This window comes from Hemitrygon akajei, chromosome 1, assembly GCF_048418815.1.
Source record: "Hemitrygon akajei chromosome 1, sHemAka1.3, whole genome shotgun sequence".
NCBI classification, from domain to species: domain Eukaryota; kingdom Metazoa; phylum Chordata; class Chondrichthyes; order Myliobatiformes; family Dasyatidae; genus Hemitrygon; species Hemitrygon akajei.
In genome coordinates, this window is record NC_133124.1 from 107,458,710 (window position 1) to 107,471,669 (window position 12,960).

The following is a 12,960-nucleotide window of genomic DNA, read 5'->3' on the forward strand; positions in this document are numbered from 1 at the left end:
GACAGGTGAGCCATAAGTAACATAACTTTCACAACAGGCACTTGAGTGGAAGGCGAATCCGGCAGTGCATATATTGGCTGTAGGGCTGAATAAATGTGGACAAATGAAGCTGAGTTAGATAGCGTAAATCGAGAATATTCTTATATGCAGAGAAGTCGAAGGCCAGAGGTCATCTTTAAATTAATTGGAAATCTATCCAATTTATGCAGCAAATAGTTATGATTCAGAATATTAGGTTGCCATTTTCAAAGGGAAATTGATAAACATTGAAGATAAATTTGGCAGAGCTTTGGAGAAAGAGCAAGGAACTGCAACCATGACTGTTTTATTGTACAAGGAGATATCCTGACTTGAAAAAAAAATGGATATGGTTCTACAATCTAGCTTGATACTTAATTGCAGTAATGAGGGAATGCTGTAGTTACTGAGATGCCATCTTCAAGGCGAGATGTTAAAGGAAGTTCAATTGCACTCTTGGGTGGTTATAAAAGCTGCTGTAGCATCATTTGCAGAATGGCATAATGAAGGAGAGAAAGTCAAGTGGAGCTGTTATTCTGAACGGACTATTAGAAGCTTGAGGGGTTCTTGTATCTTAGCCAGCTTACAATCCTTTTCACCCAATGCCATGCCTTTAGTCTTTGATTATTTATCAATACTTTGTATTTGAGATTCTGATCTTGATCATTATCATCTCCTGATTTCCTTAGCCATCTACACTTGTTTTATTAGAACTTCCTCCTCTCTGCATGAATCACCTCCATGAAATCACTGAGCTCCAGTTGTAGCCTTTTATCAATGTGTATTTCCATTTCATGTGACTTTTTCCGTAAAGTGTTTATGGACTTAAGCTCTGGACTTTCTTCCCCAAAATCCTGCTACCTCTCCTTAATGCTGCTCAAAACTTGTCCCCCACCCATCAATATTTCTTCCTTTGGCCTAGTCTCAATTTTTGATATATTACCCTCCTGTGAAATGCCTTCGGATGTGTTAATAGACTTATATAATTAACATTCTGTATATCTGTATTGAGCATGTCTCATTTTCTAACTATATTAGAACTTGAGTAACAGATTACATTTAAATTGCAATCGGTATTTTAGAGGCGAACTTGAGAGTAATCACCTCACAGACCTCCGTTGATACCCCTGCCCCCCCATCCCTATCTATTATTTTAGTCTGATTCTCGTTCTCTCTCTTTTCCCCCCTCACTATAATCTCCCCCCAGCCCTACCTTTCTTTCTTTTTTATTTCCCATAATTCTTCTCCCTAGCCCATTTCCCTTCAGCCTATCACTTCCCAGCTCTTTACTTCATCCCTCCCCCCACTTCTTATCCCCCCTTGACCATCCCATGTTACTTCACTCCTGATGAAGGGTTTCGACCCGAAACGTCGTCACTACCTCCTCCCATAGATGCTGTCTGGCCTGCTGTGTTCTGCCAGCATTTTGTGTTTTTATTGAGAGTAATATTGTTGTTTTCAAAGCAACCTCCTACAAGCAGCTAATAAGTAAGTGACCAGAAATTCTAGACACTATGATGGTGTTGATTCATGGCAGTATTGACCCACATCATTGGAAGAGCTTCCTAGTCTTTGAATGGTGCCGTGGAATATTTTGCGTATCCAAACAGATAGGCAACTTATTCCAAGAGAGAATGGGGTGAAATTGGAGATGGTGAAGACACAGAGATTCTGCAGCTCCTGGAAATCTGGAGCAACACACAAAACACTAGAGATGCTCAGCAGGTTAGACAGCATCTATGGAGAGAAATAAACAGTCAACATTTTGTGCCGAGACGCTGTCATCAGGCCTTGGCCTGACACATCGACTATTCATTTCCTTCCAAAAATGCCACCCTACCTGCTGCATTCCTTCAGCATTTTATGCATGTTGTATCAGTTGGGAAGACGAGTATCCAGAAACGGTAAGGCATACTTCCATACTGCAGGATAGAATAGTAATTGACAGCCAGGAATGATGGGTTAGGTGTTTGAGTGACAAAATATCAATTGTGAGCCTATTCAGTGATGTAAGTAAGACAATGCACAGCGAGGAATGAGAACATTCAGTGCATTCTCTCAAATTATGTTGTGAGAGTGATTTGGGGTCAAATTAGTGAAAGATTAAATAAATATATTTTTCAAAAAGGCAAGATCTGCTATTCTTGAATCTTGGCGGTTAGAATTATTTAATAAATGGATATTGTGAAGAACATTTTTCAGCCTGAGAAGATGAACAGCTGTATCGTTTAAAATCACTGAACTCCCCAGTTTTCTCAAAGCAATTTCTTTGATTGTAACTTTATGGTGACCGATGAAGGCTTCAACAACGTTACAGTGTTCAGTAAATGGAACTGTTGGTTCTTACCTCCAAAAACTATCAAATGTTATCAACAATTTGGTACCAATATCAGGGAGAAACAGAAAAGCAAGTAGGAGGAAAAGGACAGGCCGATGGAGAATGCTGTTTCCATCAACCTCTCCATAAGCACAGCAGAGGTGCCAAAGATTCCTGATTCATTCCAAAGCTGTTTGTCCCTTTCTGTGTTCTGTAAGTTGTTGGTGCAATTATCCCAGGCATCCTGTGAGCACCAATGACATTCAAATGAAATCCACACCATGCAGCAACATTCACTCGGGGATAAGAGTTCAACCATTCTACCAACCCGAACCCTACTTCAAGTGAAAGTCAAAATGTGTGCAGGATGTAGGGAGTCTTGAATTTCTTTCCTATCCAGAAATGCACTCTTGCCATTTCCTTAGCATTTGTCTTTTTTTTAACTAGGCTGAGTTGCTAGCTTGATGCTCAACCTAGTATGGATGGGAAGTGTGCAAGGAGCCGGCCGGATTCGAACCCACAATCATTTGCCTCGAAATCCAGTTCTCATGCAACTGCACCACCAGCCAACTAATTGTCATTGAATTGTGGTAAATTAGTAGACAATAGTTTGAGGTCATGGTCAATGGCTCTTTGCAGTGATTTAACTACTAATTGAAATATGAAAAAAAATTGATTCATCAACTAAATATACGCTACCTCATAGGAATTTTATTTGGTAATGATTAAAGTCCTTACATTTGGTTTACACTTCCTGTAAGCATCTCACATTCTTCCTGTTGAGCTTTGGATGTCACAATATCCTAACTCACATTGAACAATGGCTTGGGAAACATGGAGTGTTTAGAATCTTGTCAAAATTTTCAATAACAAAACAAGGTGAAGGTTTATGTCTATTGAAGTTCTTTTTTTGGCAAAGGTGTTCTTGCTATCATGGTGGAAATCCTGTACAAGGTGAAAATGGTTTTTACTGATATTTATCTGGTTGGAATGGACAATTTTAAAGAATGCAGTCTACTCTGACACCGTTTTTTGATAAATTCTGCCAATTAATCTTTTCCATTATTCCCTGAAAGTGACAAGAAAGGTCAACAGTGATGAGGAAGACTTGTGTATGTTCATCTTGCCTGTCATCCAGCATGGATAGAAGATTGGCTGGCTGACTGACGGAAGGCAAAGAGTGGGAATAAAGAGAGCCTTTTCTGGTTGGCTGCCGGTGACTGGTGCTGTTCTACAGGGGTCGGTGTTGGGATTACGTCCTTTCACATTATATGTGAATGACTTGGATGACAAATATGATAGCTTTGTGGCCAAATTTTCAGATTATTTGAAGATAGGTGAAGGGCCAGGTAGTGTTGAGGAAGCAAGGAATCTGCAGAAGGACAGAGGGAATTAGGGGAATGGGTAAAGAAGTGACAGATGGAATACAGTGTAGTGAAGTGTATGATCATACAGTTTGGTAGAAGGAACAAAAGTGAATCTACACTGGTTGAGCTGCATTCAGTGTCCATATTAAAAGAGAATGTACTGAGAGAGTACAGAGGAGATTGTCCAGGAGTTTTCTGGATTAAAGAACTTTACTTATCAAGAGAGATTAGATTAACTGGCCTTGTTTTCCTTGGAGTATCTAAGGTTATGAGAGGGTGCAGATAGTCAATTTCTTTTCTCATGGTAGTGGTATCAATATCAAGAGGTTTAAAGCGAGAGGTAAGAGATTTAAAGAAGATCTTAGGTGAGTTTTATTCAATTGATATCTGGAACACACTTGCAGAGGGGTAGTGGAATCAGGTACAATTATTATGCTTAAGAGGCATTTGGACACATACAATGTATAGATAAGGCATAGAAGGATACAGTCCAAATGCAGGCAAATAGGCCAAAATAGTCAGCATGGATGTTGCAAGTTGAAAGGCCATGTAGTACATAGTATATATAGGAATTTATGTATTGAACTGTGCTGCTGCAAAACAACAAATTTCATAACATATGTCAGAGATAATTTAAGAACCTTTTATCTGAGTGACCTGTTTTTCTCACATGTACCACATCATCTTTCTTTTCTTCCTCTGCTTACATGTTTCAGATATTACCCTACTGAATGACCAAAGAACTTAATTACATAGTCCTCTTTGTTTGAGTGCTAAAAGATTGAAAATGGTCTTTTTCCAGAACATGATCGGATTTCAATCAGTCAAGAAACAAATGTGTGCTCTTAATGTCACGTGGGCCTCATAGGATCATCAATTAGAGGATGGAAAGACCCTGTTCATTGGTCCTTTTTAGATTGTTGTCATGGAAGTTAGACTTTCATTCCAATATTGACCACTGTTAATCACACCCATAATAGTTCAGTTTAACAGTGCTGTGCACTGGGACCACGCTTAGGCACGTCTGACTTCTTAACTTCAATAATTCTGGCCCTTTGCCACGGAACTTGCCATCAAACTCACTAATCAACAATCTGAATTTGGCACTGGCTTGTGGGAACAGCTGTTTTTTTTCCACTGTCCATCATTTTCAAATGTTCCCAGTAATGGTTTAAAAATACTTTTTATTCAATGCTTTTTGGAAATTTTTTGTAAGGAAGGTTAGTTATTACAGTCTTGGTCACTAAAATGAGAACATACCCATTAGAACACAAGAAGAACACAAGAAAATAGGAACAGGAATAGGCCATTCCCTGCCACTCACTTTGATAATGACTGAATTAAGCCTACCTCAACTGCTCTTCTGTCTATTACATTCCCATTTTTGTTATCAAGGCAAGATGAATTTCAAACCTCATGCCATTTAAGAACTTGATATAGCTTTATTATTGTCATATGTACCAGAGTACAATGTTTTGCATGCCTTACAGAGAGATCATACTATACATAATTACATTTAAGTAGTAAAAATAAGACAGAATGCAAAATGTAGTGCTATACTTAGAACAGAATTGAAGTGAAGGTAGACAAGTGCAAGGGCCACAATGATATGAACTCGGAGGTCAAGAATTCACCTGTTAGCATATGAGACATCCATTTGATAACAGTGGGGTAGAAGATGTTCTTGAGCCCAGTGGTTTGCATTCTCAGGCCTGACAGAAAAGGGAAGAAAATAGAGTGACTGGAATGGGAGAGATCCTTGATTATGTTAGTTGTTTACCTGAGGGATTGGAAAGTGTAGATGGAGTCAGTGGAGGGAAGGTTGAATTTCTTTGTAACAATTTGGAAATTGACATCTTTTATTAGAAATAATGAAGTTGTCAGATTGTGTTAAAACTAAACAATAAAATTGTTGAAGTAAAACACATAAAATGCTGGAGGAACTCAGCTGGTCAGGTCACATCTGTGGAAATGAATGTTGCTCTGGGCTTTCAGCATCTGCACAATCTCGTGTTTGAAGTTTTCGATGTAGTCATGTGCAGCATAGGAAAGGCAGCAGACAAAATCTTACACAATTGTGGTGATTGAAAGCTGAGCATTGGCCTGGGTATAAATGAGGTCACCATTCTTCCTGCCCTCTGTGTGCGCAATATTTTTATTTGTCTTTGAGAGAATTCAAATGGGTTTAAAATGCATTCTAATAATATTCCTTGCACATCTGAGAATATTCCTTCAATACCACATTGGAGTATCAACTAAGATGGTAGCTTGTGTGTGAGCTTTCTCAGCGGGCTCAGAGTTGAGTGCCACCAATACTTCTTCACACATTCCTGGGATTAAGACTGGCCTGCCTCTGGTCTGGTTCTTGGTCCTGAAGGGGCTGAAGAGGGTCCTGTGGGAGGTGCTGGAGAGGACAAGTATTTGGGTCAAATGCAAGATGATGTGCTCATTCCACTGTTTTGTCTGGGCTTTCACATACCCTGGAGCTTTGAGGTCTACAGTGCCTTCTGAGATGTTGCTCCTCCCTTTTGTTTGGTGATGGACCAGCCCACCTTATAGGAGATGTGAGCAACTGGAAATCAGAAGGGAAGGGGGAACTCTAGAAAAATTATAAACAGGTCAGCGATAGTGAGCAAATTTTTGCAGTTGCAGATTGACAAGTCTGAGAACAAGTATCATCCTGAGGCCTTAAGAAAAGTGACTACTTGATTTTCCAAAGGTCTCGCAACTCGGGGATCTTGTTTGAGCCAGGGATATGCTTTTTTTAAGAATCTTGTTTCACATTTGATTTAGTACCCCAGAGGATATGATATCCATCTCAGAACTGGACATCAAATGTTTCTTGGGGTGGGACGGCGCCTTCCCAGGTATCAGCTTTAAATTTGCCCCAGTGGTGACTTCTGCCCATGGTGGTGGATAGGATCCCTCACCTGATTAGGAGTTCTTTCCCTTGACATAGATTTGATTTCAGTGTTTGATGCAATAATAGCAAATGTGGTAAGGTCAAGCCTGGTATGAGAAGTGCTGGTGTTAGGTTTCTGGTTGTGTTACGGTCAGGTCAGGTTTCAGTTTTGTACCTGTGTACACCTTACAGTCAATCACCTTGTATTAAGCAGCAAGTAATTTAAAGTACATTTGTAATTTGAATGAATTTTTTGGAAAACACATTTTCTTTTGTTTGGCCTTGTGTGATTTTGGTGGTTTATTACTGATGCTAAAATAAACCTAAACATGAAAAGATTAGGCCTGATGGGGATTTTGTCATTTACATGTGAAACCAAGAAATCTATAAATATGAAAGGATTAAAGCACTTTAAATGGTGGAAAAATTTGGTGCTTTTTGCCTTGCCTAAAGCTGAATGCCTCACTGTTGATGGCGGTTTGAAGTCAGGTGGGTGTGGGTAGGGATAGCTGTGCAGCAGAGAATTTGGATTTTAATCCCCCAATGTCTGGGTGTATGGTATGTTGAGGATCCTAACCCTGTCTGGAGCCTGAAGAAATAGAACGGCCTATGTTGAGAGGAAGAGTTGAAAGGTACAGAGTGATATGAGGAAACAGGTAAAAGGATTAGATTAGTTGAAGTAAATGGGCCTATTCAGCATTTTGTGTTCTGTCTGTGAAACGTCAATTTAACTTTGGGCATTTTCATAAAGGTGCTTATTTTCCTCGCTTAGTTCTAGGTGCAGCATTTCAACTCAGAAGTTAAGTATTTAATTGTTAAACTTGCTTGTCTTTTGTCTTGACTCCACCCTTTTCTGTCCAGAGATTGAATGTTTTCTTCTCCCCCAGTTCTGTTTCTTGCTTAACAGATTTCACATACCCCACCCCTGCCACCCACAGCTCATTCTTTAAATTTGTTTTAATCGCTTCTTTTGATTTGCATTGTGATAAATTAACCCTCCATTCCTTTGCTGGCAATCTGTCCTTATCCCTTTCCTTCTGCAGAACTTCACTTCATCCCCACTCCTCCCTTCCAGTTTGCAAAGCTTTGCGCCATAGATTGTGCCACAATCTGGGTGCGGATTGTCAGTGACACTCCGCTATGCTATGCAATCATTGTTTCCTTCTCCTGACTCTCTGGCTAGTAAGTCAAACCCCACTCTACTTGACGAATTAGAAGCATGTCAGCTTAGGAACAAAAATAATTACTGAATGGCTCCTGAGATACCGACAAAGTATTAAATTCACAGGAATGATAACAAAACAAGAGAATATTTTTCAGAAAGGTTGACCTTGTGATGGGCTTGAAAACTTTGACAGCAATTGATATAGTAAATAAATAAAAAATGTTTCTCTGCAGAGAAATTAGAACAGGATGTCAATAAATCAATAATTCTTTGTGATTTTTCATGAATTCATGAGAAGCATGTATCACATGTAAAAGCATAAAAGGTTGAGCTGTAAGGATTAAATGAGAAGGGATGAAGGGATAGGTGTGAACCCCTAATATCCCTTAGCATAGAACATTGACGTGTTGGGCCAGTTGATCTATTTCTGCATTGGACTCGATACTCTGAAGAGCCTCTGCAAGTTAATTGTGATTTGCCAGGAGCAGGTTTACAATCAAGTAAAAGTCAAGCGCTACAATGTTTGGATTTAAAGTGTTGTAAGATATAAAGGATGTTGCATTTGTATCAGAGTATTTCAGAAATTATTTCGCAAATCTTGCTGTTTTGCGCATAGCAGAAGGGACATCTTGTTACAGGAGAGGGCACAGCACAGGGACACACTTGGAACAGGTGCCCAATATAGCAAGAAGCATCTCCGGACACTGGGAATGTTCACATCGGGGAAAAGGACACCAATGGGAGATCTTAATGAGGTATTTTAGATTCTAATGGTTTAAGTTAATTGTACTTTACAATGTGTTTGACATAATAGCTGTGCATTTTAGGTTTTGTAATTATAGCTGAGAAAAAGAAAGTCTTTAGCACAAATAAAATGAAATGGGAGTGGATTTCAAGGACTGGTTAGAAGGTTTGAGGTTCAGATGAAGCATGGCCAAACAGAATGATGGGATAAGCAGAGCAGGACAGAACAATCGGCTTCCGTGCCGACCATGCTTAGGAAGGCTGGAACTATTTGACGTTGCAGATGCAAAAGATTAGAGATTTGTCAAAGATGAAAGCTTTGGAAGAAAGAACAGAGTGGAGGCTAACTGAACTGTTAGGAAACAATACGTGCTGGAAAACCTCAAGGGACAAAATACTTCTGTGGAAAAAGCAGCAGTTAATGTGTCAGGTCAGAACCCTTCATTAGAACTGTAAATGAAGGAAACTAGTGAAGGTAGCAGAGGTGAAGAAGGTACTTTTGTAACAAAGGACATTTCTCAGAAAAGGTGAACTGATAGGGCAGTTAAGTTCACTTGTCATTGCAATGTGTTGCTCATAGTGTAAAGTGTGTGCAATCTTGTGCAGTCGGTCCTCTAAGATGTGCCTAGCAGACCAGACAATATGAATGTGGGAGGAGAAAATAATTCTGATAAGTGTGGCCAGCTCTGATACAGGAAAAGTGAGCTAACTAAAGTTGGAAAATTCAGTACTGGATCCTGCTGATGCAGTGTGCTCTGGTGGAAGATGAGGTGTTGTTTGTCAGAGTTATGTTGGAGTTTGTTATAACAGTGCAGTGCAGGAGGACACAGACCAAAGTGTCAGAGTGGGAATGGATCATGAATTCAAGTGTTAGGTGTGTGCATTTAATATTTGAGAAATATTATAAATATATTGTTTGATTAAGCATTCTTGTTTAAATAATTCATTATGGATTATAACATATGAAAAAATAAGTGACTTGCATATGTCATTACACCATCACATGATACATGCGAACTTTGCTTGAAGTAAAACTTAGGAATGTGTACAAGTTATCACCTGGCTCCCTTGTTTTCCTTTTAATTAGTCTAATGCTTTTGAGTTACAAAAAGTGTAAGTGGTGATGAAGTATTTTAAAATGAACCTGAGGTGGCTACCTACCTATTGAAGCACAGCGAGACATTTGAGTTTTCAAAAAACAAAATAAAACAGTTGAGTTTTTTTTAAAAAAAGCAACACAGTACTTTTCTCTTCAGAAAAGGAAACAGAGCTAATTGAGTTTAACAAAAAAGGCAGAAAATGGAAGAATTCACAGGTTCATAAAAAGTGAGTAGCAGGTGATAATAATCATAGAGAATTAGCAGAAATGGCTAGCTACTTCAGAAAGATTGATGTGTTTAATTGCTCAATGGATAACTGGTTCATGTATACTGAGCTAAGTGAGTAGTATTTGAAAGCAAATGTAATAGCCAATCAGAAGCAAGTGCCAATTTTGCTGAATGTATTGGGTTTAAAGGCATACAGATTGCTTAGAAATTTAACTTCTCCAACCAAACCAACTGAAATGAGCTTTGCTGATATCATGAAAGTAATGCAAGAACATTTAAAATGAAGACCATTGTTGTTTGCAGAGTATTTTAGGTTTCATAAATGGAATCAAAATGGGGAGCCCATTTCAGCATATGTAGCTGAATTGAAGAAGTTGTCTGAGCATTGTCAGTTTGGTAATGAACTTAGTAATGCACTAAGGGATTGTTTAGTTTGTGAAATCTTACAAGAAAGCAATCACATTAGGGGTAACTGAAGCACAACTTTCATTTTAAGGAGCAGCTGAAGTAGCTGAATCCATGGAAACAGCAGACAGATGCAATTGAGTTGCAGTCAGGAATGAAAATGAACATGGACAAAATTGCAGCATCTAAACCAAAACCAACATGGCTGAACAAATTGTGTTACCATTGTGGTAGGAGCTCACATACACCAGACTAATGCAGATTTAAAGGTGAAACTTTCAGAAAATGCCCCAGAGAAAGACACAAACAAGGAGTATCTCAGGCAAACAAAAATATATGGACTGACCTGGAAGAGATAAAGATAAAAATTAAATTTGCGGGTTAGTGCTCTTTTTGAATCTACATGCTGTTGATGAAAAATCTGATAATGATGAGAGAAACACAGGACTGGGTAGTCCTGAGACTTACAATTAGAAAACTAACAATAGACAAGCAATATGGCTTAAACCAGAAGTGAACGGTAAATTAATTAAAATGGAATTGGACGCTGGCTCGGTTGTTTCATTCATTACACAAGAACTGCATTTCAAAGATACTAAACTGAAGCCTGTAGATATCCAGCTGAGAACTTATTCTGGAGAAAAGGTAATTCCTTTGAGAATGCCATTCGTAAAAGTAAAATACAACGACCAACAAGCCACATTGAGCTTGTATGTGGTAAAATCAGGAGGCCCATCATTGTGGGGATGTGATTGACTGAGATAACTGCAGCTTGATTGTCGTTTCATCCACCAGTTATGTGCCACATCTCCTGCAAAAGTCAACTGAAAGAGAATGAAGAAGGGTACTGGGTGATGCCACAACGGTCTCCATGTTGTACACCATGAACCGTTGCTCTACAGAAGGCAAAAAGGTGTTGGTGCCAACCTCAGTGCCTCTGGTTAGAAAGTATATTGTAACAAGGAAGGATCATGCTGCACAGAGGAATCATAAAAGAGACAAAAGCAGTGGTCCAACTATAACAATTTTGTAGGCAACATATCTGAGAAAGCTTCTGATATGCTAATCAGGCAATTACTTGCAAAACGTGGCTTGGTTTTAAGCTGGAAGTGATTTCTTGGAGTTTAAGGAAAGTTGCAAGCATTTGGCTTTTGTGAGTATAAAAAAACCAGAATCATCTTAGTTTGTTTAAAGGTTATTGCGTGAACTTCAAGAGGGAGACAGAAAGGTGCTTGTAAAAGTAGATACAAAGAGTACAGCCCAGCTAGATAAATGGAAGGCCAAAAAGATAGGAGTTAATGGAGATATGAAAACAGAGGATATTGAAAATGAAGAAAGCAAGAGGAAAGATCAAATCATAAAGGGAGCAATCGAAGGATTAATGAGAGAATACTCCAGTGAAACTAAATGCACTTTTCTAAGATCAAGATGCATGTCTTAGGAAGGAGAAAAAGGAAGCAAGAAAAAGGAAGACAAGAAGTTGAAAAGGAAAGAAGAGATAGAGAGAAAGAACGTGAACAAGACCATGATACAGATCAAGAAATGGATAGAGAGAGAGGAAGAAGCCTCGACCAGGAGAGAAGCAAGGACTGAAGTAGATCCAAAGCGAAAAGCTGGGAAAAGCAGAACCACTTCCTGCAGTTCCAGAGTCAACTCCTACAACCACCACGGAGGAGCCCCAAAACCTGAGAATGTTTCACAGCCACAAGTCTCACCTGCCAAGCAGAGTGATCCTCCCCTTGTCAGGAAAGGCCCACAGTGATTAAATCTTCAGCACTGAATGAAACAATTTAAAAATTTACTATGCTGTGAATGTCTGTGTAGTAGTTGTATAGTATACAGTGTTTACAGATGAGATACATTCTATATTGAAATGGAGTTTATAGCTAAGCAGGGAGGAAGTGTTGTGTATTTAAAATTTCAGTAGTATTTGAGTAATATCGTAAACTTATTTTGTTTAAATAATTATGGGTTGTATGAAAAATAAGTGAATTGCATACGTCATTATACAACCACGTGGTACGTGGATGGCTTGCTTAAAGAAAATCTAAGTATGTACACAAGTTACCTCCCGGCTCCCTTTGCTTTCCTTTCAATTGGTCTAATGTTTTAGAGTTACAGAACATAACTGTAGGCAATGAGAAGGTTAGAGTTACTGGACGTGGACTGAATGCAGGCATTCTGCAATCTGATCACCCGATCTATTATGTTGCATTTGGTTTTCAAACTGTGACCACCTCAAAATTGGAGAAACAAAACACATTTGGAAATTTGTAACACTGCTCTCACTTCAGCATGGTCCAATTGTTCTTTGATTCCCCAACTCCTCTAGCTTCATCTCAGGGTCAGGGCGAGCAATCAATACTCTCAGCAAGCCCACAGTCTCCCAGTTACCTTGACTACATCTCCTCCGCCCTGTTTACTTGTAAGGACTTTTCTATTCCTTTAGTTTCCCTTGTTCATACATACTCACCTACTTCCACATTCAGTGTATTGCCAGCTATAACTTCTGTCACTGCTAAACAATTCTCTTCTCTCTTTTTGTCGGCTTTCTGTGGGACTGTTTCCATTGCAGCTACATGGTTCACTCTTCCATATCCACTCATATTCACTCCCCCCTTCATAGCACCATCCCCTGCAGCCACAGGAGAGGCAATCCCTGCCATAATGCCTCTTCCCTTTCCATCATCCATAGATCCAAGCATTCCTACCAA

At 39.2% G+C, this 12,960-nt stretch overlaps 1 protein-coding gene across 3 annotated transcripts in view; it reads left to right on the forward strand.

Moving 5' to 3' along the window:
- Positions 1–12,960, forward strand: part of nbeal2 (neurobeachin-like 2) — a 223,152-nt gene that overhangs the window by 39,011 nt on the left and 171,181 nt on the right. The window contains exon 1 of one of the 3 annotated variants that reach the window (XM_073049245.1): positions 8,404–8,524. The exons of the other annotated variants lie outside the window; for them this stretch is intronic. Within the exon in view, the coding sequence (XP_072905346.1) occupies positions 8,480–8,524 (45 nt within the window). The 5' untranslated portion in view covers positions 8,404–8,479. Of the gene's footprint in view, positions 1–8,403; positions 8,525–12,960 lie in introns of those variants that run through there. 3 annotated transcript variants of the gene reach the window in all.